Source organism: Poecile atricapillus, chromosome 10, assembly GCF_030490865.1.
Source record: "Poecile atricapillus isolate bPoeAtr1 chromosome 10, bPoeAtr1.hap1, whole genome shotgun sequence".
NCBI lineage: Eukaryota > Metazoa > Chordata > Aves > Passeriformes > Paridae > Poecile > Poecile atricapillus.
The window spans coordinates 18,846,340-18,873,307 of NC_081258.1; the positions used below are offsets into that span (position 1 = coordinate 18,846,340).

General features: G+C 46.6%; 1 protein-coding gene across 2 annotated transcripts; it reads left to right on the plus strand.

The window, feature by feature from the left end:
• The first annotated feature begins 174 nt into the window (after positions 1–174).
• On the plus strand, positions 175–24,959 carry LOC131582464 (hepatocyte nuclear factor 4-beta-like). 2 transcript variants are annotated; one of them, XM_058845702.1, is made up of 10 exons: positions 175–423; positions 6,214–6,385; positions 8,269–8,363; positions 16,229–16,335; positions 17,356–17,511; positions 18,078–18,165; positions 18,943–19,095; positions 20,797–21,033; positions 21,816–21,929; positions 23,097–24,959. In XM_058845702.1, exons 1-10 carry the CDS (start codon positions 309–311, stop codon positions 23,231–23,233), a joined length of 1,374 nt encoding a protein of 457 aa, XP_058701685.1. In that variant the 5' UTR covers positions 175–308; the 3' UTR covers positions 23,234–24,959. The 2 variants fall into 2 exon arrangements, with proteins under 2 accessions (XP_058701685.1, XP_058701687.1); XM_058845704.1 differs by having other exon boundaries at positions 23,308–24,959.
• Positions 24,960–26,968: the final 2,009 nt, after the last annotated feature.

Genomic DNA, 26,968 nt, shown 5'->3' on the forward strand with positions numbered 1-26,968 from the left:
CAAAATGTTTGTGCAGGAGCAGCCATAAATCCGGCTGTATTGACCCAAAGATGCAATCCAAGGTGTTTCAGCCCGGGCCTTATCTACATCACCTTATCAGGAGCGAGATGCACCCCGGGAAGGGAGGGGACTACGCCAGAGGGTTTGGCCTCGTCCCTTCTGTCCTGGCACGGGGAGGGGACTGCGGGCAGAGCTGGGTAATGATTTGTCATCGCGAGGACCGGGGTGTCTCTCTTTGCAGAGGAAACCTTGGCCGTGATTGACAGTGGGGCTGTTTCTGCCGCTTCCCTCGCTGTTGTCAAGTAATAATGAAGCTTTGTCAGTCCATCATGGACATGGATATGCCAGATTATGTTGACTCCTTGGACTCCTCTTATACCATGCTGGAATTCGACAACCTCCGCGTGCTCCCCAATAACACCGGTGAGATTTTTACCCGTTTTCTCTTGAAAAAGCTCCACTACTTTTACTATAAAGAGGAAAGGCTGGTGGGAGGTACAGGGCAAAGGGTGGAAGGGGTAATATTTAAGCAGCTGACCTGTCAACCTCTGTTGCATCCGTGGTTATGTTTGGGCTGAAACGCGACCCCTTCGCTTGCCGGCCCCGTTTTGGGTTATTTTCATTGCTGGGCTGAGCGACATGCCCTGAAGAGCCCACCAGGTTCTGCAGATGGTGGTAGAGGCCTTCATGGCGTTCCCTGGGTTTGTCCCACTGTGTTGTTTATGAGAGGAGTTATTACCAGTATTTCTTGTTCAGATGTGTGTTTCGCTCCCGTATACGACTTCAGCTGACGTTTAATTCTGGGGAAAACAAGTCGTCCCAAACGACATTTCTCCGTGATTGTGTGCCCTGTGTGAGTTGGGCCTGGGAACTCGGATTGAGAAGCAATATCCAAATCATTTCTAGCTTTGTATTCCTGGCTTCCAAGATGGTCCTAACAGTTTTTAGAGCACAGAAAGACTTGGCTGGGAGGCGGGAGTGTTTATACGCCGAGACTTCCGCTTCATTCACAGGAATAAAGCACTTTGTTTTGTGGTATTTAATTTTTCTGCAGTCAAAAGTACTCTGACATAAAGTGAACTACATTCTGTGAAATTAGCTTCTCACTGTGTAAAAATAAAGGGCATTTTGGTCATATTGCATGAAACCAATCGTGCAGCTGAATGAGGTTCCAAAGTTAGCAATCCCTTCCGAGAGTTTTGGCAGCCTTTTCATGTGTTAAGAAGCTTAGTGAAAATAAGATGGGATTTTCACATTTGCTCATTAACTGGCTCATCAAAAGAAATCAGAGTTTTAGTAGGGATATCACCTACAATATCAAATTATTGGATGTGTTATTGTGGGGCATGGAGGAAGGTCAGGAGACAAGTAGAGTGAAAAGGCCCAAAGGAACCTGGATTTTAAATTGCCTTCTGTAAAGCTCTGGCTGTCGCCAAATCAAGGATTTTCAATATATGTAGTTTTTGTAAGCTCCAGAAAGACTGGATCTTATTCTTGCAGAAAGGTTTCCATCTTCCATCCTCTTCCAGAAATGTCATTTAACACACATGTTTTGTTCTGTTACTTCCAGTTGAACAACAATAATATATTTTTCACTTTTTGAAGAGGCACAAATTTCCTCAAAATTCAATATAATTTTGCAAATGAACCACCAATGCCTGTTCACGCGGTAGAACTGACAGGTTGAGTTTTTTCTGAACTTTATCGAACTCGGTATTGTGTTATTTGTTTAGCTGTTAATGACTAACCAGCTCTCTCGGGAAGTAGCTGCTTTGAAATTAGCTTGTTTGTCTTGGGTAAGTGTCTTTTTCTACGGTTTGTAAAAATAACTTCAAAAAAGACCTGAAATGGCCATGCATGGAAATCTGTGAGTTCAGTTCAGCTGAGTTCAGTCCCCTGAGGTAATTCAAAATCACAGTTTCCTTGTGGCTTCAGAAATATTTTAAAATATTTTAGAATCAAGAAATAATCTCATTTTAGGTACTTTTTATAACTATACTGGATTTTTTTAAGATTGTTTATATCTCTCCTAAGGTTCATCTGTGTTTTCCCTTCTAAATGATGACAGCTTTGCCCTCTATAAACATGAACAGGAAAGGATGCAATATTTATTTTGATGGACTCAGTGCAGTTTCTTACCTTCTGAACAATTCCCAAAGTGAAAATTGGAATATTTTCTAATAAGGTCATGCTGTCTTGGAACCAACTCTTTCCTTCTTCAGAACATTATTTCATCAAAATTTTGGGTGGATTAATTTTGTGGAGCAGTTCCCATGCTTAGATGTTTCTTCTTCAGGAAGCTGCTATCATTCTGAGATTTGCCCAGATACGTGTTTTGGATTTTCCACCTTCAAATATCCCATAATTTGCCAACTATTTTAAGATTAATTCAAAATAAAGAATAGAACACTTTATAGGAGTGATATCAGAAATAATTAAGATTTAAATAGAAAGCCTGGCAAAAGGAAAGGAGCAAAAATCACTGCTAATTCTGTTTTTCCTTTGTGAAATGTATTTTGTCACAGCAGAAATTTTTCCCATTCTGTACAAATTTGTTTCCTTCACCTCAGCTGGCACTACAACCCATATCCTCAGTTTTTATGTGTGGTTAATGTCTGTTCCCTTGTCAGAGCTGTCTCATTTTGGTGGAGATGTGGAGCATTGCTGCAGTGCAGTCCCAATTCTTGATTGGAGAGTTGGCGAGCGCTTTCTCCCAGGGTGATGCCCATGGCCCTGCCTCAGCTCCCACACTCCACACTGGGACTCTGGCATGAGGTTGGTGAAATCTTTCCCAGCCCTGCAGGAGTCTGGCCCAGTTCAGACCATGCAAAAGCCACCAGAGATGTTTTGGCAGTGATTTTCCATCCCTCGAGCTGCAGGAGTGCCCAGAACAGCTCTGGTTGGCACCTCCATCATCGCTCCTGTAGGGTTTGGGATCGCTGAATCACAGCTGTATTTTATATCTCAAAAAACCCTTCTGTTTGCTAAGAGCTGATGTAGAAAGAGGCTGACCTGCACGTGGCCAGGGTTTAAACCCCCTCCTGCCCTGCATTTGTGTGTACAGCTTTCACAATGCTGGCTTTGGCACCGGGTTTGACTCTGTGTGCTCAAGCCCTAAACCCACACTTGTGATCTCTTCACATTCTAGCCCTGCACATGTAATTTGGGGATTTGTTAACTGCAAGTTATGTGCACCAAAATGTGGATTTCCTGGTAGATAAAAGCCACCCTGGAAAGTATTGCAAGACAATTCTCCTTTACAATGTGCATCTAGAAGAGCTGTAGCCAGCAAAGGAACTGAAAGAAGCAGCAGTGCAGGGGTCAGGTATCATGAGAACATCCTCAGTGTCATTTCTTATCACTGTAAAACTGGCATTATCATCTCAGCCCTGGTTAGGCAATTGTTTACATACAGAGGCAGTGGGTACCAAAAAATTTGTGTGCATTTCAGTTGTGAGCTTGGCTGACCCCAAATCTGGGGAAGCCACTGGGCTGCTCTTCTCAGCTTTAGGAGAGGTCCCAGTCTGCCCACTGATTGCATATAACTCACAAAAAAATGGTTAAAACTTCAGCTATATCTGCCAGTGAACCTTGGGGACAGCCTCAGGGAGGGGTCTGGCCACAAGCAGAGCCTCAGCTCAGCCTGGGAGCCACACAAAGTCGAGATGAGTTGTTGTCTCCCTGCCTTTCCTTGTAGAGATCAGTCCAGGAAAACCCAGATATTGGGTAGGTTTGAAAGCTGTGTTGAAAGAGTCTCCTGGTGCCTGAGATGTCTGTTGTGCCCTGCTCTTGTCTGAGCTAATTCTCATTTGAAGCCCATCGTTAGCTGGTGGCAGGATTTTGTAATTAAAAATTTTGATCATAATGCAAGCTCTTAGGGCTTCCCTTTTATTTACCTATTTATTTATTAAGATTTCTCTTCACATTCAGCCAATTTATCTGAAAAGGACACGTGGCTCTCTCCCAGGGTTTGAATTTTTAGCTGCCCTAAGACAGAGCCACCCAACTCACCGCTGGTTTGCTTGTGCTTCCATGGATACAAGCAAAGGCAAAATTTGGTTTGCTAATTTTCATCAGCACAGTGCTGATGGCTCCTCCTCCAGTAATACCTGGTTTAAGGCCAGATTATTAATTTCTTCTTTACATCAGTGAGCAGATTCTCACATCCTACTCACATAAAAGATAAAGAAGTCTTTTCTGGTGAGTAAATACTTCCCAGCATCAGGAACATTTTGCAGTCTGGACCCAGTTGAAGGATGAAGGGTCTATTTGAGACCTAAACTATTTGACCTTGGCTTGATTCCTCTGAAGTCTAGAGAAAGTATGAGTGGAGTGAAGAGGAAATTGGCTGCCCTGTCTTTATTTCGGTTGTGCAAAGTTTTAAAATGGAATCCATCACAGTGCCTTTGTTTATGGTCGTTTGCTCCTTCAAATAATGGATGGAACAACAGATGCCCAAATGTTCTGCAGTTATCCACAAAGGAATATTCTGTACAGTTCATTTAATACTGAGTTATTAAGTAATATAAAATCAAGAATAATTGCAGAGAAACCCCTAAAAATCAACCTAAATTGCCATTAAACCCCTCTGACATAGACAATGGTCCCAAAGGACCCAAGTGTCGCTTCCTGACAAATGTCAGAGCTGGGAGAATCTTACACAGATTTGGGAAGAGGCAAATCTCAATTCCTGTCATTATGACCTAAGAATGATTTTGATGCTGTCATTCTTTCTTGTCGTGTTGCTCTCATCTTGCTATAACCCACTTACTTGCTCATCCACACACCAGAAGGTGAATATGGACCAAAAGGGTTATTTTAGAAGGTGACAGGAATTCTGAACTTTGCATGAGTGAAGTCTTGGCTAAAAACGACTTAGTCTCAGCCTTAGTTAAAAAACGGTAGTTTTTTAAAAACTAAAGCTTTGTTGGCTTTGGGTTTTTGTTTCTTTTTTTTGGGGGGGGGAGTTGATTACAATTTTCATTGCACAGCAAATATTTTCACTATAAACTTTTTGATGTGTATTCACACACAAAAATAACCTTCTCCCGCTCCCTCTCTGTATATGCACATTCTGTGTGTGGATTACCCAGAGCTATTTTTACGCATTATGGATTAGAAAACTTTCTCTGGGCAGATGAGATGGCAATTCCTCCTCTTTGAGTAGTTTTATCTGAGAAACTGCTAAGCTGAGCTTTCCCCATCCCTGTTGTGAGGATGTCCCATCCCAGAGACGTGTCAGGGCGTGCCTTGTCCCAGGGACTTTTCCGAGGTCACTGGAGCGCAGGATGGGCTCCCCTGGAGCACAGAACATGCTCCCAGAGGTGTGATAAATTCATAAAACCCTCCTGCAGCCCAGGTCGGGCTCTGCAAACAGATGAGGAGATACAAACACTGTCAGCTGCCCTCTTCGCAAGGGGCTCCTGTTTTTTCCTTCCCCGAGCTGTGCCTCAAATTAGGAGGATTAAGAGGGCAGCGAGTCTGGTGGTCAGGGCAGAGGGAGAGGTTCCAAGGGGAGTTTTCAGTGGTGTGTACACACAGGGCAGGCTGGGGCAGAGCTATTCCTGCCCCAAATGAGGGGGTGCTAACGGAGGACATGACAGAGGGCATTCACATGACCTAATTTTAGGTCCCTAATTTAGAAGGCTGATCTTCCTGCACACCTCTTGTTGCTTTCTAGTGGAAAGCAGTGAGCCTCTTCAGGGAGAATTTCAGAGGAGGGACCAGACTTAGAACTAAAGGGATCCCTGTGGGAGCTGCTGTCTCTGCCTTCTAGTTGCAGAGGAGCTCTCAAGAACAATCTTTTATCTTCAGCACTTCTTCATGTTATGGGCATGAAGTAGTTCATCCTTTCTGCCCCTGCTTTTCTTCTCTGCATTCTATTTATTCAAGTTAATGAGCTTTCTTTCCATTTTCTTCTGTGGACACCAGCTTTGAACCATGTTCTCCAGGTATCTTGTTGAGTAGGTGCCTCCCCATCCCTCAAAAACATAAAACTCACATGCAAGTGAGGTTTCCTTACATCTCTCCAGGAAAGCAGTGATAATTGTTAAATTCTCAGGGTCAGTTTGGGTTATACAGCTTGAAGTCTCCCTGAAGTGAAGAAAAACACCAATACCAGAAGCAAAGGAGCCGAGCTTGGGGAGAGCATGAGTGTAAATTGCGAGGTTTCCATGGCAGGGAGCTCTAACTGTCCCCGTTCTCCGCCCGCAGAGGCCATCGCGGCCGAGTCAGCAAACACCAACCTGCTCCCCAACGGCGTCAACTCCCTGTGCTCCATCTGCGGGGACCGGGCCACCGGCAAGCACTACGGGGCCTCCAGCTGTGACGGCTGCAAAGGCTTCTTCAGGAGGAGCGTCCGCAAGAACCACGTCTACTCCTGCAGGTACCGGGATTTCGGCTATTAAAACATGCAATGATGGATGCGGGGAATGATTTGGGGCGGGGACCAGGGGATCGTGTCTCAAATGCCAAGTTGCCATGCCATGAAGGCCACCAGTAGGACTGCAGTTTGGTTTGGGAGTAAACTCAGTTCTATCTCTAAATTCAGTCCTATCTCACTTGGACCATGAGACCTTCTGTGGCACGGAGCAATGCTTTGAGCGAATTCACCGTCACTGCTTTCCTCCTGGTGTAAATTGAGGGAAACTCATAGACCTGAGAATCACAGAATGAACTAGGTTGGAAAGAACCTTTGAGATCCTCGAGTCCAACCCAAAACCTGAGGTTTGACTGATGTGTAAAATACATAAATACAGACCTTGGGTGTGGAGTGACACCATGACCTCGTCACAGCCCAGCAAGGGGAAGCCAAGGTGGCAAAAGACCAAAGCTCTGGAGATTTCCTCTTTCTTGCTTTTCCCTGTAAAAAACAACAGTCATCCAAGAATCTGTCACCTCCAAAGCCCTCTCACAGCTTCTCTGTTCTTGTTTTGAAATACAATAAATTATGTGCACTGACTTATCAGTGATGATTTTATGAATATTCTGAGAAATAAGTGTAGACCAGAGATGATTCACATCCACTTTGGCACACAGGTATACATTTGAGAGAGATTTCTTGCCAGGAAGAGGCTGTAAATTATAAAGCTGCTATCTTGATTGATCTTAGAAAAATTATGTTTATTTTAGCACAGAAGAAAGTGGAAAGAAATCCCAAACCTGAATACACTTAAGCCCTTCATCTCTAGCTAAAACCTGGAAGTTTTCTTTCTGTTCCAAAACTTCTCCTCCTCTAAAGGCATTCCAAATTTTTCTAATGCAAGTCACCCTACTTGTTCAAAATGTTCCTGGTGCCCTTCCCACTCCAGGACACACCATGAAAGACACCTGAGGTGACAGCAGTGTCCACCTACACAGTGCCCATCCCATGAACTGTGGGATTCCTGCAGGAGGACTTGAACTCTGCCACTGATTTCTTTGAAATTTCAGCTGTCGGTCTCCTGGGAGCAGAGTGGTTGCCTCTCCCCAGGAATCCATGGATCTCTGTGATATTTGGCAGCTCAGGGAAGATCCACAGCATTGAAGCCAAGCTTGTGTGCAAGCCCTTATTTGGTGAGCTCAGGCCAGCTCGGAGCTCTGCAGACGTGAATACCTCTGAAAGTCTTTGGGCCTTTGTACCTTTGGCTTTTTACCAGCCTGGGAAAGTGCCTGAGCTTTTACAACCCAAAGGTCCCGGAGCAACCCACGTCATCTCCTCTCTGCATGGAAGATTCCCCTTCCATTGTTTCACCCACCATGAGGAGTGGACCACCCCTGGAACAGCACAAGGGTTCCTAAATCCCCAGTGGAAGGAGGAGGAATTAGGAGGCCATGCCCCTCAGAACAAGGCTGCAGACTGTGGGCCACAACGCATTTTATTCTGTGCAAATCGTAGAATAGTTAACAAGTGAAATCAGACAAACCCCAACGCCCAACACCCAAAAACTGTCTGGAAGTGGGAGATGGAGCTCCTACCAGAGCACAACTTGAGTCACAGTCATGTTTTCACAGCCAAAACCATCCCAATCCCGGCAGGGTGGGTGGTCTGAAGCCGCTGCGCTCCCAGCTGGCAGGAGCGGTGGTGGGGAAGAGGAGGAGCTTGGCCAAGCCAACGTTGATTCAACACATTTCTTTCAACCCAAAACTTTGGTTCTCCTCTAGGATCATGCAGGGTGGAGCTCAGGGAGGTCTGGGGCTGTATTTGGGAATGTATTTGGGGCTGCCCAGGGTAAGGGGGTGCAGATGCCAGGCTGGTTGCTCCATGTTGTGTTTCCCATCTCCTCCCAGGTTCAACCGACAGTGTGTGATAGACAAAGACAAGAGGAACCAGTGCAGGTACTGCAGGCTGAAGAAGTGCTTCAGAGCTGGCATGAAGAAAGAAGGTGGGTGCAAAGAGACATTTCAAACCTTCCTGCTGCTGTCCTGGGCCCTGTTCCACCGCAGAGCATGGTGGGGAGCAGCAGCAGCACTGGCTGGAGAGATGATGATTGTGTGTCAGAGAGACATTTTCTATTGCAGCTGAAACATTTGCCATTTTATCTCAATTTCAATGAGAGCCTGGTGACACTGTTCACCCATCCGGTGAGGCTGGTCTTTTTGGGATATTTTAGTCCTGGGAAAGGGATGGGCTTCCTCAGGGCTTATTTGGTCCCTAAGTGCTTTACAATAGCAATTTCCTCTCTCCATACCCACTGGTGTGACTCCTAATCTCACCTGTGCCAATCTCAGCAAGGATCTGCCAGCTCTGATCTCATAAATGCCATCAGTTTGCTGCTACAGGTGGTGTGGTTGGCTCAGCTGATGCTCACCTAGCTGTGTGAGAGGGCAAGGTACAGCCTGAGCACAGAGCCTTAAGGAGTGGGAACCTCAAGGAGTGGGAGCCTCTCCTCCACAGCATGGGGCAGAGCTCCTGAGCAGGGTGACTCATGTGTCCCCCACAGCTGACTCACCAGGGGACATGACTCAGAGCAAAACCCTTTTGTGGTGCTGCTGGTGGGCAGGGAGGCTGTGGAGCCACCACCTGCACCAGCACTGAAGGGCCAATCCCATTTTGGCCAACACCTTTTGTTGCACTTCCCATTGTCTGTATTGAGGAGGTGGAGAGTTGTAGGTTTGGGTGCTGGTGACCATCAGGATGTGCCCTTTCCAAAGGAAATACCATCACAGTGCCTAATGCTCTGCAAGAAATAAAACCATTTCTGTTAACCCGTGCCTACCTGCAGCTTCCCTGGGGAAGTCTGTGATCCATCACAGCACTTCTGGTCTCTGCTTGTCCAGTTCTGCACACTGGCAGAGTGTGGATGATCCTGTTTTACTGTGATTGGCCTTGCCCACCAAGTGCTTGACAAACTGGAGGCCCAGCCCACCCAAGGTGCAGGTTGTTGGGTGATGGTTTCACACTCTTCACCCTTCATTTGTGCTGTTTTTCAGCCTACTGGCAGCTAAAAGATGAGTGAGGTAGAAAGGAGCTTGAAAGTTTCTTTCCATGTCACCAAGTTCACCCAAGGGGTGGGATTGTGGCCCCACTGAACCCAAGGGGAAATTTGCCATCCATTTCTGGTAATTCTTTAGAATTTACTGGTGATGAAATGATCTTTCTGATGTCCTGACCATATGTTTTCCTGGAGGAGAAGGGTGTCTTGAAATTTGGCATAAGTCATGGGTGAAGCAAAAATGACAGCTGGTTTAATTTAGGAGAAATGAAGTAAATACAGCAGATGGAAAAATAAATAGAGCTCAGATTAATAAAGACCAAACTGAAGCTGATTTGGTCAGTTCTAGATGGGATAAAACCAATTGCCAATGCAGCAAACTGCACTGCTTGGAAAGGCTGAAATCTGGTTATCAGATCTATTCGTTGAGCTGAAGCATGATTTTTATTGGTTTTTATGGTAGAAGTTATAAAACCTTGGCTCATGCCTCCATCACTGAGTGCAGCTTGATGGGAGATGACTCATTTCAAGTTCCACATCGTCACATTCCTTGAAACCTTTTTTTATGAGTGCAGTCAGGTTGAGCGCTCGGAAAATTCTCGTGTTTGGCAAGGAAGACTTTAAAGCACCTTGAGCAACTGCTGTGCAGAAATTAGCTTAGCTGACCAGAGCTCTATCCCAAGCACATGTGCAGGACTGGGAAAGAAAAGTCCTTGCACAATTGTGTGCACAAAAAAGAACACAGCTATTTGCTTTTGGGTGGTTCTAGATTAATATTAAACAGTATTGCGAAGCGTTAGGGAAAAGGAGAAGCCGTATCTCGGAGGGAGCACCATTGGAGTGTCCAAATATTTGTACAAAATCTTCTGGAGCGTGCAGCAAGTTCATGGCAGTGGTGACATCCCTGCTCTATGTCCCAGCCCTGGCACAACCCTCTTCCCTGGCACATTCCTGTAGGGCCAGCCCTCATAGCGGCAATCAGGGTTCCCAGGGTGTGGCAATAGCATTGTTTCCACAGCAGAGGGGAAGAAGCTGGGAACGATCCTTTTCCATTGGCTGTGCCAATACACCTGGGGTGGGGTCAGAGGGGCTGTGTCACCCCCGCCCTGCCCCACTGACCCACTGCTCGCTCTCTGTGTGCACAGCCTGGGGGAACTTGCTGTTCCCTGGCAAAACTGACTGATAAACGGGAATTTTGGATCCAGAGGGGGTTTTGTTTTTTGTTTTTCCACTCTTCCTGTGTTGTAAGATGTGATGTGACACGTTTGGACATTTCTTTTTTTTTTTTTATTTTTTCTTTCCCCTCTTGGAAATTTTTCTAGTGGATAGGGAACTACAAGGAACTGTGTAGCCTGGTAGAAGGGAAATTTCTCCCTAAAGAAAAAGCTATATAGTACAAATGCCTGAGCTATGTGATGACCAGGTCTGCCTGGGACTGTAGGATTTAAACTGTGTCAGAGGAGATTTAGTCTTAATATTAGGAAAAGGTTCTTTCCCTGGCGGGTGGTGGGCACTGAACAGGCTCCCCAGTGAATGGTTGAGAAAATCACCTGTAGGATCTTTAGATTGTTTGTTTGTACAGCCTGAATTCGATCCTGCTTTCAGGAAGGACCAAGAGTGCCCTTACACAAGAGCCCCACACCTTCAGGCTTGTGAATTGAGATGGGGTCCAGGTTCCATCAGCACTAACGAGAGCAGGGAAGGGAATACACTTGAGTCTTGTGGAAAGTCCAGTTCCCAGGTTTCCTAGAAAACAGCTCACTCTGAATTATCACTCCTATCCCAACTACATTTTTGGTATCAATTATTCACTTTGATAACAGCCATTGCAGTTAGGATGAGAGGAGAGGGAAAGCCTTACCTGAACAAAAAACCCTCTTATGTCCTGAACACCTTTACGACCAGGATCTAAGATTTTTACAGGAGATTCACCCCTTTATTCCTGTGTTGGAGTTTAGGCTGGGACTGTGCCAGAGGGTGGTCTGGATGCTTTGGGGATTTTCTGGCTGCTCCCCCTGACTTTCTCTGTTGGCTCAGAAGGTTCGATTTCTATTGTCTTGCACAATGCTACCAGACAGGTTTTTGGTCACTGCAGCATCCGTGGCTGAGTAGAACACCAGGTACTTAAACACCCAAAGAAAACAGCGGGATTCTATTTTTAGCATCTCCCTGAGATCATGTTTAACCTCGAATAAATCAGCAGGGTGTGATTTCTCAAGTGAGCCAGGTCATCTCCTCACACGGAGTGCCTGAAAACCTGGAAGCCTTTTGAAATGTCAGCACTGCACTGTCAGGATTCAGTTTGTTGGTGGGAAAAGAAATGAGGGGTTAATATTTAACCTCTCATCCCCTTCAAAGTAATTTATGAATGTGCATGAACTTCTTCAGTTTTATGCACAAATGAAAAGAATTATTTTATCACTGCTGTAACAGTAAGGAGGAGGGAGGGTTTGAGGCTTTTCTTTATTTATTATTGTGAAATTGGACAGGTTTATAGGACAGTTTTATTAGTGCTTCACAGAGCCTCTATCTTGTTTCATACCTTTTGTTTGCACATTTCTTTTGCCAGCTTTCAGAATGCTGGGACTGCAGTTTATTGCAAAGAAGGATGGAAAAGATAAAGGATCTTCTCTACCTTCAGTAGTCATAAATCAGCCCACAAGTCCATGAAAGGATTAAATGTGCATGTACCACTGGGATTTATTTGTGAATAAAACACACCACACCTTCAAAATCTGAGGTAGCTCAGGGAAAAAAGATTATTTGTGGATATAAATTAATCAGGCAGCAGGAGGAGTAAATCTGTCGGTGAAGACAGAAACGCTTTGAGCACTGGTGACTGCACCACGCAGGGACCTGTCTCCTCCTTTGTGTTCTCTCTGTGCCATTTATCACTGCATTTCCAACCCCAACAGCATTAACAGAGGCTGGCTTTAGTGGGATAATGATGGAAAGAGTAATTCCTGTGTAGGCAGAGCCTGAACCTCCACAGTGGCTGTGGAAAGTTACTGGTTTGCTGCTCTCCCAGCCAGTGCCCGTGCCCCCATTTCTTGGACTCCCTGGAGATTCCTCATCCCAGGCTCTGGTCCTGCATGGCAAGGCAGCAAGGACAAATAGTTTGGGAAGCAGGGGCTTGCTGCAATCCCACAAACACAGCCCAGAGCTCGAGGCAGAGCGTCCAGCCTTGCTCTGAGTGACAAAACCCTTCTGAGGGCTCCCCTGCGTCACACGGAGGATTTGTTTGTTTTCCATCTGCTTCCCACAGCCAGGACATGCTGACAATTCCCTGGAGAGAGACACAAGCATCGTTCTGCCCTCTCTCCCCTTTCCCTGTGGGAAAGCCCAGCTTGGAGCCACACTGTCCCTGGCCAGCACCATCCTGGGGACTCTCTGACGTCCCTTCTCGAGGGGCTGGGGGGCTCTTTGTGGTGTTTTCTGGCTTTGGGAACATGCAGAGAACAGGATTAGAGAGGGAAAAAAAAAACAGGGAGCAAAGATTTTGCCAGGCACTCCCTCCCTGGGAGACAGATGGATCCAGCACTGGGTTTTTAGTCCTTCCTGCAGGTTGATTGAGTTTTATTGACAGCAAAGGCAAGATCACACCTGATCCCAGCACCCGCAGGGCCAGCACGTCCCTCGAGCACTCCCACTGCCTCACCAGGAGTGACCTGTCCCTTCCCTATCACAAACACAATAAATACAGCAATATAATCACTGCACAGTAATAGATTAATTTTTGTGGCAGGTGAAACATTAACTCCCCTTTGTATCTAATTCCATCACTTGGAATGAGCACTTGGGTGCTTTCAGTGATAACACCTGAATCACCTTGAGAAAGTCACTCTGTACCATCCACTTACACTGGGAGAGAGACTGAGCTTATCAGAGCATGAGGGAAGCTCTGAAATATGTGCCATAAAAAGACTTGGGGAGGAAAAACAGGCTGAGGCTTCTTAAAGGAGTCTGTCCTGGGGACCAGGTCTGCCTGGGACTCTAGCAATTTCATCAAATCAGATGTGTAACTCGATTGGAAAGGCAAAATTGTCCCTTTTCTTGTAAGCAGGCAGAGAGCCCTACCCTGACAGCACGCTGGGGAGCATCTGACATAAATCCAGGTGTAGAAGCTTGGATGGGGGTTTTACAAAATAGCCAGTGATGACACAGATTGGGTCAGGTTGTTCCTCCTGAGTGCTGGATGCTGCCACTCACCTTTCTGCTGGACCAATAAAACCCATGAAGTGTCAAGATTACGGTTCCTTTAATCACCTTCAGGCTGACCCTCCCCTCATGCACAGGGCAGCTTATGCTGCTGTCTAAGGAGGGTTAGCAGAGCCTCCCAAAAGCTGTGTTTTCTCTAAATTGATGACAAATTGCCTCTCTGTAGCGTCCATAGCCTGAAAATGCTCCAGGAACGTGTTTGTTGTAGCACCTTTTGGAAATGGATGCAGCCCCTTGCAGGCAGGGCTGGCTCTGAGGCACAAAGTCAGATCCCCGTGAGCTGATCCTGACTGACAGCAAGGCTGAGCCCCAGATCTTGGAAAATAAACACCTCACTCCTGTCCATAAGGGGAGACATTGATTTTTTGTCACTGGTGCTTGTTTTCTGCCCTTTCACTTTGTTGGCCCCTCATCAGAGGCTGCTTAGGAAAATAGAGCAGTGGTTGGACATGAGCTGGCAGAAAAAAAAAGACCTTCCCTCAAACTGTGCAAAGCAGAGCCCACGTTTTTTCCTTTGTATGGATTCCCAGGAATGAGTCCTGGTGCTCTAAAACTCCAAATTGACCTAAGACCCCAGCAGTGAGGCAAAGACTCAAAAAAATGACTGCAAAATAACTCTGATGATTCTGCAGAAAGGGGAAAAAAAAATGCTGGAAAAATCTTCTCTAGTGGCCACTTTTGAGAAAAACCCCCAGTGTTCTACCCCCAAGGGGTTAAAGCACAGAGTGAGTCGTGCTTTGGCAGCTCTGTTTGAGTCATTCTCCCCAAATAAAGAGGAAGGAGTCTGGGATTGCTGGATGAAGGAGGAGGGATGTGCTACACTATCACCACATGCTAAATCTTCCTGCTCCCTCTGCTTTAAGGACATGACAAGTGCCTTTCCCAGCTGTTTGTAGCCAAAATCTGTGAGCTGCCAGGGAAACACTGAGTGTGCTCAGGCTCCTTCCCCCAGCCCCGAGCTGCTGGACAGAGGCAAAAGGGCTTGGGGGAGAAATCTACACTGAAACCAGGTCGGGTTAGGTCTAAATTCTCCTTTTTTCTCTGCTGCTGTTTCACTCGATGGCTGCAGTGGAGGTGAGTCAGCTCTTGGGGACCGTGTTGCAAAAATAAGCTGCTGGAGTGCAATCCCTGCCTCCTGCTCCCTGTGCAGGGCTGGTGGAGCATGAGGCTGGACATGGCTCGTGCTCCAGGGAAAAGGATGGTTTAAAGGGTGGGAAAGGCCTCAAAAATCAGTGGGTTTTTTCCCCAATTCACCATGGCATGTCCAGCAAAGGGTCTGGGCTGATCTTCACTCTGCTGTGGTCCCTGCAGTGTGTCCAAGGCCTGTGCTGTTGCTGTTATTAGCAGTTCAGGACACTGAGCTGGTTTCCAGCAGGGCTGGTGACAAACCCTGGCTTGGTCTTGTCTTTGTCTGTCACTGCTGGCAGGGTTTCAGGCTCTCTGAAATCACCTGCGTGATGGGCAACACTGAGGGAATGGCTTTAAGGGGGAATCAGTGGATTTCAACTTCCTTTTCTTTGAGCTTCCTTCAGGGGTGACCCTTTCTGTGTCCCATGGGAGGGGATGTCCCCTGGGATCACCACCTGCGATGCCTCAGGGGCAGGGGACGCTCCCAGGCTGCTCTGAGGTGGGATCAGGGGATGCTTTTCCAGCACTGCCAGGAGATGAGGTGCAGCCCCAGGAGCATCAGGAGCTCAGCACAGGAGCTCTCAGTGCAGCCATGGCAGAGAAGGTGCCAAAGGCACCAGCAGTGTGGCTGCATTGCCAGGTGGAGAGAGGTGACACCAAACCCCTAAATTCCCCCTGAGCTGCATCAAATCTAGCAGGACCAGCAAAAATCCCATGGGTGCTGCTCTGACCTCCAAACAGCCTCATCTCCCTCTTGTGCTTGGTCTTCTCCCCCTTTTTCCCTCCCCAGAGCCTGTTTATTCCAACATCCAGCAACAGTGGAGCATCTTGGAGGAGCAAAGCCCCATCCACTGCTGTTTAGGGACCACAAGGAGCAGCAGCCACTGGGAGTTTCTCAGTGACACGAGCACTGGGAGCTCTCAGTGACATGAGCACTGGGAGTTTCTCAGTGAGACGAGCACTGGGAGTTTCTCACTGACACGAGCACTGGATGCTCTCAGTGACACGAGCACTGGGAGTTTCTCAGTGCCACGAGCACTGGGAGTTTCTCAGTGACACGAGCACTGGGAGCTCTCACTGACACGAGCACTGGGAGTTTCTCAGTGACACGAGCACTGGGAGTTTCTCAGTGACACGAGCACTGGGAGCTCTCAGTGACACGAGCACTGGGAGTTTCTCAGTGACACGAGCACTGGATGCTCTCACTGCCATGAGCACTGGATGCTCTCAGTGACACGAGCACTGGGAGTTTCTCAGTGACACGAGCACTGGGAGCTCTCACTGACACGAGCACTGGGAGTTTCTCAGTGACACGAGCACTGGGAGTTTCTCACTGCCATGAGCACTGGGAGTTTCCCACTGACACGAGCACTGGGAGTTTCTCAGTGACACGAGCACTGGGAGTTTCTCACTGACACGAGCACTGGGAGCTCTCAGTGACACAATCACCTCTCTCTCTCTCATTCCAGCTGTGCAGAACGAGCGTGACAGGATCAGCATCCGCAGGAGCAGCTATGAGGACAATGGCTCTCTCTCCATCAACATCCTCACTCAGGCTGAGGCCATGGCACAGCAGGTAGGACACGTGGGGACAGCCCCTCCAAACCGTGACCCTCAGCAATTCCAGCCTGCTGAACCAAACAGGGCTGGATGATTTTCCTGCCTTTGGATGGCTCCTGCACAAGGGAAGAAAATTCAAAATATCCAAAAGCAGACAGGGAAAATCCATTATCAAGGCAATACATCCTGCAGGGAGCAGTTGGTGGGAGATAGCTGAAATTCCAAAGGCTGAGGGATGTTGCAGAGCCCAGGTCCCCTATTTCCCCAGCCTAAATTGTTGCTGCACCCCTAAAATCTCACTGCATTCACACAGAATTTTATCCTTCCTTGCTGCTCTCTCTGTCCTGCTCCAAACATAATATTCCAGTCATGGCTGACCGTATCTTTCCTCATAATTTTTTTATCAGGACAGCAATTTTAGGGCAGAAAAATAATGTGAATAAACCCACTGGGCTCCAGGTGACGCTGATTGCTTTTTTATTTCATGTTCCACAATTAATTGCACCCTGAGCATCCTTTAAATTCTTATGCAAATACCGTTTCTCCACTGAAACATACGGTCCAGATGTTGCACATTACATGCAGCAATGAGTCCACTTCCTTTTCAAAAAAATTATGTTTTTTTAACCCTCTCCCTGCCACGCAGCACCTCAGGGATCAAAAAAGGAGTTTTGTGTCCCTGACAGCAACTTGGGGGAGAAAAGCTGGATAATTTCATGCATTTGTCTGGCTGCAGGGATTGATGGGAAGCTGAGACACAGCGCTGCTGGCTCCTGCTGGGAATGGGAATGTTAATTTTGTCCTGAGCCAGCCTGGAGAGCTGAGGAGGCGGAGGAGGGCTGGGTTAAGTGTGTTGGGACCGAGCACCACCTCGTGGAAGCTGCTCCATGGGCTGTGAGTCGGACACAGCTGGGCACAAGCGTCCAACCACAACGAGAACATCTTCTCAGGGCCCTGCTGGGATGAGTGGATGCTGTGGAGAGCGACAAAACAGCCTTGATCCGGTCCAAACACAGCTGGGTGGTTTCTCTTGCAGTATTTACCCCTGAGCCCCGTGCACAGCACAGACATTGCCATGAAGAAGATTGCCACCATCAACGATGTGTGTGAATCCATGAAACAGCAGCTCCTGGTGCTGGTGGAATGGGCAAAATACATCCCAGCCTTTTGTGAGCTCCCCCTGGACGACCAGGTAAAACCAAATGGCTCTTCCTGGTAAATCCACTGCCTTTGAAAGGAATTCCGGGCTGGACCTTTCGCTGGGGAATCTGACATTAACATACAGATCACCCTGTGTAGAGCTGTAAACAACAGGAGAGAAAGAGGGACCAAGTAAAAATAACTTCAGTAGCCAAAGTCCCTCAAAATACAGAACTGATCACTCCTACCTGCAAAAGATCCAGTCAAAAACTTCTGCTTGGTGTCAGACTGCTGCATTCTGAATTACAAGGCAATTCTGATTTTGCCTTTACTGGCACCTAAAAATTGAATATAGAATCTATTTCCTGAGAACTCAAATAACTCAATCCCTTCTCTGCTCTTTTATTTAAAAACAGCCTCTCATTTAATTTGCCACGAATGTAGAACTTCTCAAAGTGAACATACACTGATATTTTCTAGCCCTGAACAGAACTTTATCTGTAGATCTGCCAGATCTAAGCAAACACCAAATGGGGCTTAATTAAACAGCAACAGCTCAGCACTCCATTCTCTGTTTTTCCAATGTAATCTTATTTCTTCCTCCTGTGCCACCTCCAGGTTGCCTTGCTCAGAGCCCACGCAGGGGAACATCTGCTCCTCGGGGTAGCCAAGAGGTCCATACCATACACTGATTTCCTGCTATTAGGTAAAGTCATGAAACACCCTCCTGCTTTTGTAATTCACCCCTGCCGAGTCATTCCCAAGAATTCTGCACCCCTGAAATCCCCTCTGCACTCCTGGCCATGTGCTGCACAGCTGGGTGGAGACACAGTGCTGGAGAGGAGGGTCAAAAGGAGACTAAATTCACTGGGATTTTTCTAACTGTTCCCTCACAGCTTTGAAATTGTGGGTGGGAAAGCCCAAGTATTTAAATGGCATCTCAAACAGGGTTGTTTTGGTTTTGTACCTGAAATTTTCAAGGACCAAGGAATGAGGTATTTGGGAATAAATACTTAAAAACTTAGCAGAAATGTCTGTTAAAAATTACAGTGCAAATAGGCTTTTCCTTTTCATGTAGCTCTCTGCCACCACAGGTGGGATTGTTCTTGGAAAAATGAGAATACTGACACTAAAAGCTTCACATTAAAGAGAAGGGATAATTTTGTGTGAGAAAAGAAAACCAAAAATAAAGATGCAGCACTGCTTACAAACAGATGCTCGAAGTAACACAGGGCAAAGCAGAGCAGAACGTGGAGCAGGCTGTGTGCAGGGTGTGGGTGCACTGACGTGCAACTGAGATAAATAAGGACCAGGGGATGAGATCCAGGCCTTGCTTCTCACTCGTGGATCAGATTATAAAGCTGCAGACTGGAAATTGCTGCAAATGGCACTGGGACTATCAGGCAACCCTCCTTGAGATATCTGCTGCATGAGACCAGAGCTAGAGCCAAAACCTGATGGGGAATTTCTCTTGTCTTCCCAGGGAATGATTTCATCATCCCAATGCACTGCCCAGAGCTGGAAATCGCTCGTGTGGCCACCAGAATCTTGGATGAGTTGGTGAAGCCCTTGCGGGACATCCAGATCGATGACAATGAGTACGCCTGCCTTAAAGCCATCATCTTCTTTGACCCAGGTGAGATTCCTTCTGGCTGCCAAGCACAGGGCTTGCAGAGCAGCTGGGGGCTCTCCAAAAACCAGGAAAACCCCTTGGAAGCAGCTGTACATCCCCATGCTGTAATGAAAATACTCAGCAGAGCAGTTTAAGACAGGAGTGACCTATTCCTGAGTGTTTTTAGCAAGAATGAACTCCAGCCAGGCTGATGTGCGAGGCTCTGTGGGCCCTGGAGGAGTTTGGCTGCCTCAGGAGCTTGGCTTTGGGAAAGCCCATCAGCCTGAAATGCAGGAGATGCTCATTAAGGACATACATGCCTGCATTAATTATGTATTAGCAAAGTGAGCCAAACAAGCAGCAGTGAGCCAGGGAGCATCCATAAGAGTCCAGAGAGCACCACCAAAAACCCCAGAGAGCTGGGCTGCTCACCATGCCCAGAAATATCAGGGCTCTGCTAATGGATCTTGCTGGAAGCCAGCAGCAACCCAGGGCAGGGCTGATGCACAGGGTGGAGAACAGAGGAACAGAGAGAAAAACCAGTTTGTTTTGAAGCTTTGCTGTGTTTATTCCAGAAGCACAGGGGGCTCTGCCTCTGCCCAGGCTCCTGTGGGTATCTCCCTGGAGCTCAGGGAGGAGATGGGAGAACAATCCCAAGTCCAGAAAATGCCCTTTTGTCCTTTAGCACAGAGAAATCCGAGTCTCATCCATTAATTATTGGGTTTTTTGCTGTGTTCACCGATTCAAAATCAAGATCCAGGAGTTTCAGGAACATCACAAACTTTGGCTCACTGAAGCCTGCTGTGAACAGAGTAAGGATGTTTTCATAAAATTGATTTTGACAAATTACCTGCTCAGCTGATCAGTGCCTCTGTGCAGCTTTAGATCAATGTGACAATGAGGTTCTGAGGTTGCAGCTGGAAGGAGGAAGTGTGAAGCTCCCCAGAAGTGAAGTTCATCCTTGCTAACGAGAGGGAATGTCCTCAGAGCTTCCTCAGAGCTTCGTGCTGACACACAATCATTTGTTAACCACTTTATCTAATCTCTTGGCACTACAATCCCCAAAATGTGGTGCCTGTGGATTCTTTGCAGACAGTGAAGGAAATGGTGCAGTGATCCAGAAATCTCGGGTTTAGATAACAGCAGAGCAGGAGTGGGAGGATGGAAATGCCAGCACTTCACCCGACCCAGGGACAAATTTATTTGCTTAAGCAAAGCTGGACCAGTGGTCCTTGAGAAAAAGGACTGACCATAGGTCAAAGACAGGAGAGCAAGACCTGATGCTGCAGCAAGTGTAATCACAACATACAGCCACTAAAACTGCTTGCATTTAGTGATGCCAGTGGTGACTCAAAGTTTTCAGGGGAAAATTCCAGGCTGTTTCCTTGGGAGGATAAATATTTTAACTTCTAAATTTTTCCCCTTTGCTAATGGCACTAGGCAGACACATCCACGTGAAACAAGCTCCTATTTTCTTACAGTTTCCCTTCACAGTCTCCTCAAATTACTGTTTCTCCTCCAATCACTGTTTCCCCTCCAGTTCCCCTCACTGTTTCCCTGTTCCCTGTGAGATGTGAAGCGATGGCAGCCCAAGCTGTCAGCTGATCTCGGACACTCTGTCAGAGCATCGCTGCCATCTCATCCTTTGCCCTGCACACAGCCTGCCTGACAGAGCAACATTTGCCAGCACAGGCCAGCAATTAACTCCATTTTTCCCTCTCCCAGACTGCAAAGGCCTGAGCGAGCCCGGCAAGGTGAAGAACATGCGCTTCCAGGTGCAGGTGAACCTGGAGGATTACATCAACGACCGCCAGTACGACTCACGGGGCCGCTTCAGCGACATCCTGCTGCTGCTGCCACCTCTGCAGAGCATCACCTGGCAGATGATCGAGCAGGTGCAGTTTGTGAAGCTCTTTGGCGTGGCCAGGATCGACAGCTTGCTGCAGGAGATGCTGCTGGGAGGTAGGAAGCCCTCCCGAGGAGGGGAGATTATCTCAAAGCTGGGACGGGGGTTTGTGTCCAGGTTTGTGTCTGCTGGGGGTGTATGGGAGGGAGGGTGGAGGGAAAGGGTTTTATACTGAAAGAGAAAAGGTTTAGGTGGGATATTGGGAAAAAATTGTTTCCTTTGAGGGTGCCCAGTGAAGCTGTGGCTGCCCCTGGATCCCTGGAAGTGCCCAAGGCCAGGGGGGATGGGGCTTGGAGCAGCCTGGGACAGTGGGTGGCATCCCTGCCCAGGGAATGGGGTTGAAATGGGATGAGCTGTAAGATCCCTTCCAAGCAAAACCATTTGATGAATTGTAGCTTCAAGGGTTCTTCTCAGTCCAGTGCAGTCCCCAGAGCCATCCTTTCCAGCCTAGCTCTGGAGATCTGGTGAGATTCACAGCGAAGGATCCGCTCTGTGCTGTGGCGCTTGACTGAGGCCTCCCACCTGACCGAGGCAGTTTAAGGAAGACAACACATCTTTTGTTAGAAACGTGCAGAAATTATAACTTTATGGGAAAGCTGGGTAAGAGCAACACTTGGGACACAGCCCCAGGCAGAAGCTGGAGAGCAGCTGAAACCCCAGACATCCCAGGGGGCTGTCCCTACACAGGGAGAGCAAAGAGGAAGGAAGCAAAGACGAGCCATTAACCTTCACCCACAGAGATCTTCCACATCCTCTGGATGGAAAAGATTTAGCCCAGAGCATCTGGATTGTTGGGAACTATGCAAGGAATGATGTCTCTTCCCAATTCCACTTGCAGGAACCACTGCTGATCTCCAGTACCAGTCAGCACCTCCCACCCTCAACCTGGAACCGCTGCCAGGGCACGTCCTGCAAAGCAACATGACCTCTGTGATCCACGCTGCTCCAGACCGTATGTCCCCCTTTTTATGTCATTTACAGCCCATTTTATGTTATTTACAGCCATTTTTTACGTTATTTACAGCCCATTTTTACATCATTACTGTCAGCATAACCAAGGAACTGGGCAACAGAGAGTTCAGGAAAAAAAAGTTCATTTATTTGTTTATTTATGTATTTATTTATTTAAGAAGTTCATTTATCTTTGAAAAAGTTTTTTAATTAAAAAAGTTTATTTGTTTATAAAAATAAATTGAATTTAAATTTATTGAAGTAAATTTAAGTTTAGTTAGGCTCTTGAAGTTTATTTATATGAGTTTATCTATATATTTATTCTTTAAGTTTATTTATATGAGTTACACTGGAATCAGAGCACACAGTCCCCGCTGGCTGCCTCCTTTCCATGATTCCAAAGAGAAGTTGGGATTTTTAATGGTAACATGACCCCTAGGGGTTTGTGAGACGTTACTAAAATAAAACAAGATTGGAAAAAAAAGGGTGAGAAATCAAGATTGGGTGTTTCTATGGATTTGGCAGCACTGGGAGATGCCACAATAGAGGACAGATGGTTATTTAAGGCAGGAGTTCCCTGTGGTTGTTGCCAAACAACAGGACTTGGATACAAAACCATCTTCAATCACCCTGGGCACTGCTGGGGGTGTGAGTTGAGGCATTTATCCCCTGTAGGACCATGCTGTTAAAAAAAGAAAGTGGGACAGGAGGTGGAATTTAACCACTGCCATGTAATCACAATGTCCTGTACTCACAGCCTCCCTCCCTCTGCCAGCTACAATCATTTTCCTCCCGCAGTGTATTTTGCTGTTTCTCAGCTATATAAATGTTGGCATCATGTATTTTAGGTGGCTTTTATTTGGATTCTAAGCCCCTTTCCAGCAAAGGAGATTAGAGAAATGCTGTGCTCTGTAAATGAGGTACAGTGGGACTGAGCTCCTCTCTGACAAGGAGATGAAGGATTGAAAAGCAGTTGGGGGCATTGCCCAAGAGCAAAACACTGAGAGGAACTGGTCCATGTCTGCCAGCCCACCCTGTGCCTCCCCACAAACCAGGAAAGAAGGACCTGCCAGCATCCCCCAAGCTCCTGGGTTTGTAGGATGGTTTGCTGATTTCTACTGAACAGCATCCAAGTCCACATTAATTCTGTTTCTTTTCTCTCCCACAGCATCTCCTGAGACATCCCTTCCATCTCCTTCTGCCAGCACAGGCAGCGAAGACTATAAGCTAGGCTCTAGCGCAGGGCCCAGCACCGTAGTGCAGCTCCTGCCTCAGACAGTGATCCCCAAGCAGGAGATTTTATAGGGAGAGGAGGAAGGAGAAGCTGGGAGCGCTGTGGGAAGCGTGCTGACAGTGAAACGGGCCCTTTCTCTTTGCAGAGGCCAAGCACAGCACACCCCTGCCTGCAGCCGGAGCCGCCGCTCCCACCCTTCCCCGCCCGTGAGCCCAGCGCCAGCCTGCAGAGAGCCTCACCACGGAATTCCCACCAGCAGCACCCCCATGGCACAAGGATTGGGGTTTGTGCCCTCCTCAGCAGGGCCAGGACTGCCAGCCCTTGGGGGCAGGGTTCTGGGGGTGTTTGTGAGCATCGCTCGGTGCCACCGTCACCCTCCCAGAGCCCTCGGCCGCTGTCTCCATCCATCCCAGCGCCGTGCACAGCTCCTGGTAACCCTTCATGCACACAGCGTGGCCTGAATTGGGATGAAAAAGGTCTATTCCCATCACAAATGTAATTAATTACACTCCCATTTCTCCTGATGAGCTTTAGGAAAAATATCATCATAATCATTAGAAGGCCAAAGCCTTATTCCACCCAGAGGGGCCTTGTCCCAATAGGGCAGCCAACATTTAATGCTGTCCAGTTCTTTTTTATGAACAGAAATGCCAATGTTTTGCTATTTTCCATAATTTCCAGTATATCCAGAGTCCATCTGTGAGCCAGTGGATGGACTCTACCTTAAGAACACATCTAACACCAGACAGCAGCAAAGAGCTCTGCCTCTCACCGTGCCTGCTGCTCTGGTGAGCCCCCAAATCAAGGCCAACTTATCCCAACTCCTGCTTTCTATCTTCTGTAAAATTTTACAGCAAACATTTTTGGAAGAAGCAAGTGCCCCCACATACCTTTTCCCAGTACACAGATGTGATTTTTCTGTAGTTTTGTATTTCTCTGCAAGGTCTGCTGTGTGGCTGTAAATTAGCCAAGAAAAGGAACAGGCAGGTCTGTGAGCCACTTTTTATGAAAAGGGTTCGTATTTAAAACAAGCTACTTCTGCCTTAATGTAAAATGTAATCAGCAGTTAAACAACAAATTAAATAAGCCCAGTGGTGACTACACAGCCTCAAGAGTTCCCAAAGTGCTGTCGTTGTGCTACGGAGTTGATCTGAATGAATGGGACTTTATTAAAAAGCAAATTATCACATTTCCACAAAAGTTAAGTTCATCTGTGCACCAACCTCTATCAAACAGCCACTGAGGGACCAGGAGTGGCTGTCCTGAGCACTGGGACACGATGGAGAATTCCTAATTCTGAGCCTCTGCACAAATTCCCAAGCCAGGATGGCAAACCCGAGCTGGTGGAGCCCAGGGGGGCTCTGGGGAGCTCCTGGAGATGCTCAGCTGGAGGAAACACAATCCCAGCGACTAAAAGGGAACTTGGGAAGAGCATCCGAGCTTCCAGCAGCAGGGGAATTTCAGCATCGCCATTCTGCAGCACCAGAGAGAGCTGAAAGCCAGCAGAGAGCAGCTCCAATTTCACCTGGATCAGAATGTTTTATTTTTCTCCTGCCTCTGACGAATTTGATCTGACATTTTATGCTGATAGCCCTGATTTGAAACAGCTCTATCTGGGAAGCAGGTTCCACTGCAGGCATTCCTGCTGCATGACAGATGCAACTGTTCTGAGCCAGCATTGCTTCTGGTGCCTCCAGCAGCTCCCTTCCATTCCTCTTCCAGACAGAAAATGTACATTAATAGTCATTAATGGTAAGAAAATAAATCTATGGGGGAAATAAATTCCGTATTCTCATATTTCATCTGGACAGTTTGCCTTTTTTCTTGAATTCAAAACCAAGTTTCCAAGGTTCTCCACTGATTTCTCCAATACAGGTATCTATTTTTCATTAAAAAGAATCACTCTGGCTGCAATGCCTGGCTTTTACTGGATACTGATGGAATTCACAAACTAAGAAGAAAATAAAGTTGTCCATGCACCAGTGGATCTCAGACTCAGCCCCCAGTGTTCAGCTGGTCTGGTGAAGGTTTGCAGCAAGAATAATTTACTGCATAAAAGCTCAAAATAGGGAGTTTTGGTGTGAATTTTTCTGGCTTCCCTATCTCAAACCCCACTCTGCATTAAACCAATATTTTATGCAAACATACCTTGGAAGTGACTATTTTATTGGAATCATGATTTTGTTAATAAAATAGGTTCAAAGCCATCATTTAATAATATTTCCCTTGTCAGGTGCCAGCTGTTTATCAGAATGGGGCACCTCAGGCAAGAAAATCTTAAATATTTCTGAGTTATCCCTTTCCTTGCCAATTCCAATATTTGGCATCTTTAACACTGAATCTGGGTCCAATATTAGCTTTATGCTGCACTACAATATAAGGAGAAATTGCAGAAATATTTTAGAGGTGCAAAGTTTTGCTGCTGTTATTAAAAAAACAGGCTGTGCTTGCTTTGATGGCTGCTGGATAATTTCCAGGGCTCTGGTTGGGGATGACAAGAGTGAAGTGCAGGAAAGGAGAAGATGTGCTACTGGAATACAGGCAGGGGAAAAAAAATAAAGATATTCAGAACACAAAAAACCATGGCTAAGTGAAAGAAGAGTAGAAAATTAACAATCAATGAAGCAGCACCAACCACATTAAAATACAAATGGAACTGTAACCGTATTTAGAAGAAAAAAATTAAAAATATACAGAACCAATGCTGGTGCACTTCATTTTAGTGTTATTATCAGATTCCAGAATAATTTTACAGCCCAATTTCTGAATTTCAAAACCCCTTAAGCCACTTTCTTCCTCCAACAGCACTGGACCTGGAGCCAACAGAGAGAAGCAGAACAACTGTAGAAATTTAACATTTCTGCACAGAACAAGCATAAAGAAATCCATAAATGAATCATTGTTAGATCCAAGCCTTCAGAAAGGATTCCTGGAGCAATAGTGACATTACTACTAGAAATTAAACAGGAAAATAAAAAGGAGATAAATTGGCAGGATCCATCTGCAGGGACGTCTGTTCCCTTTGGAGAATAAACAAACCCTTCCCTAAAATACACATAAATACAGCCCAGCCTGGCTGCTGTGGCACACAAACACAACCAAATCATTAACCTGCTCAGAAATATCAGCAGCACTGGCACCAAGTCTGTGTTGGTGGATTTGGAGCTCTTTTCTCCATAGAAACCTCAGAGTAGAGTGTGATATAGACTCAGAAAATATCTCAAAGCGGTTTTTAGAATGATTGCAAAGAGGAAATGAACAGCTTTGAGTCTCTCCATCCTTTCCTGCCATTTGTTCCTCCTCCCCCTTGTTTGGGTGGACACGCCCAACCTGCTGCTCTCCAGGCTCAGAGCTGTCTTTGCTCCTGAAGCTGCAGGAACACAGGAGAAATCCAACATTTGCACAGAAAAACTGGAGACTCAAACCTGTATTTATCCCAAATTCCTTGGAAGTGCGAAGGCTGGAATGCTTTTCAGATTAGAAGTGTTTTCCCACTCACCTCAGTCAAACAGGGTGGGAACAAGATGAGCTTTAAGGTCCCTTCCCATGTAAATCATTCCATGGTTCTAGAATAAAACAAGGATGAAGAAAAGGGAATGCCCAAGAAGGGCTAAAAGAGTGTAGCTTAAAATTCTTAATAAGCAGAGGAGCCTTTTTAATTTGGAGCAGAATCAGCTGTTAATTAATATAAACACGAATTAATTACAAACCAAAGGAATCAAGAATATTTCCCTGAAGCTGCTCCAATCTAAATATATGTGGAAAAAAAACAACCTTAACATGTAGAGAAGTTAATCAACTAAGAC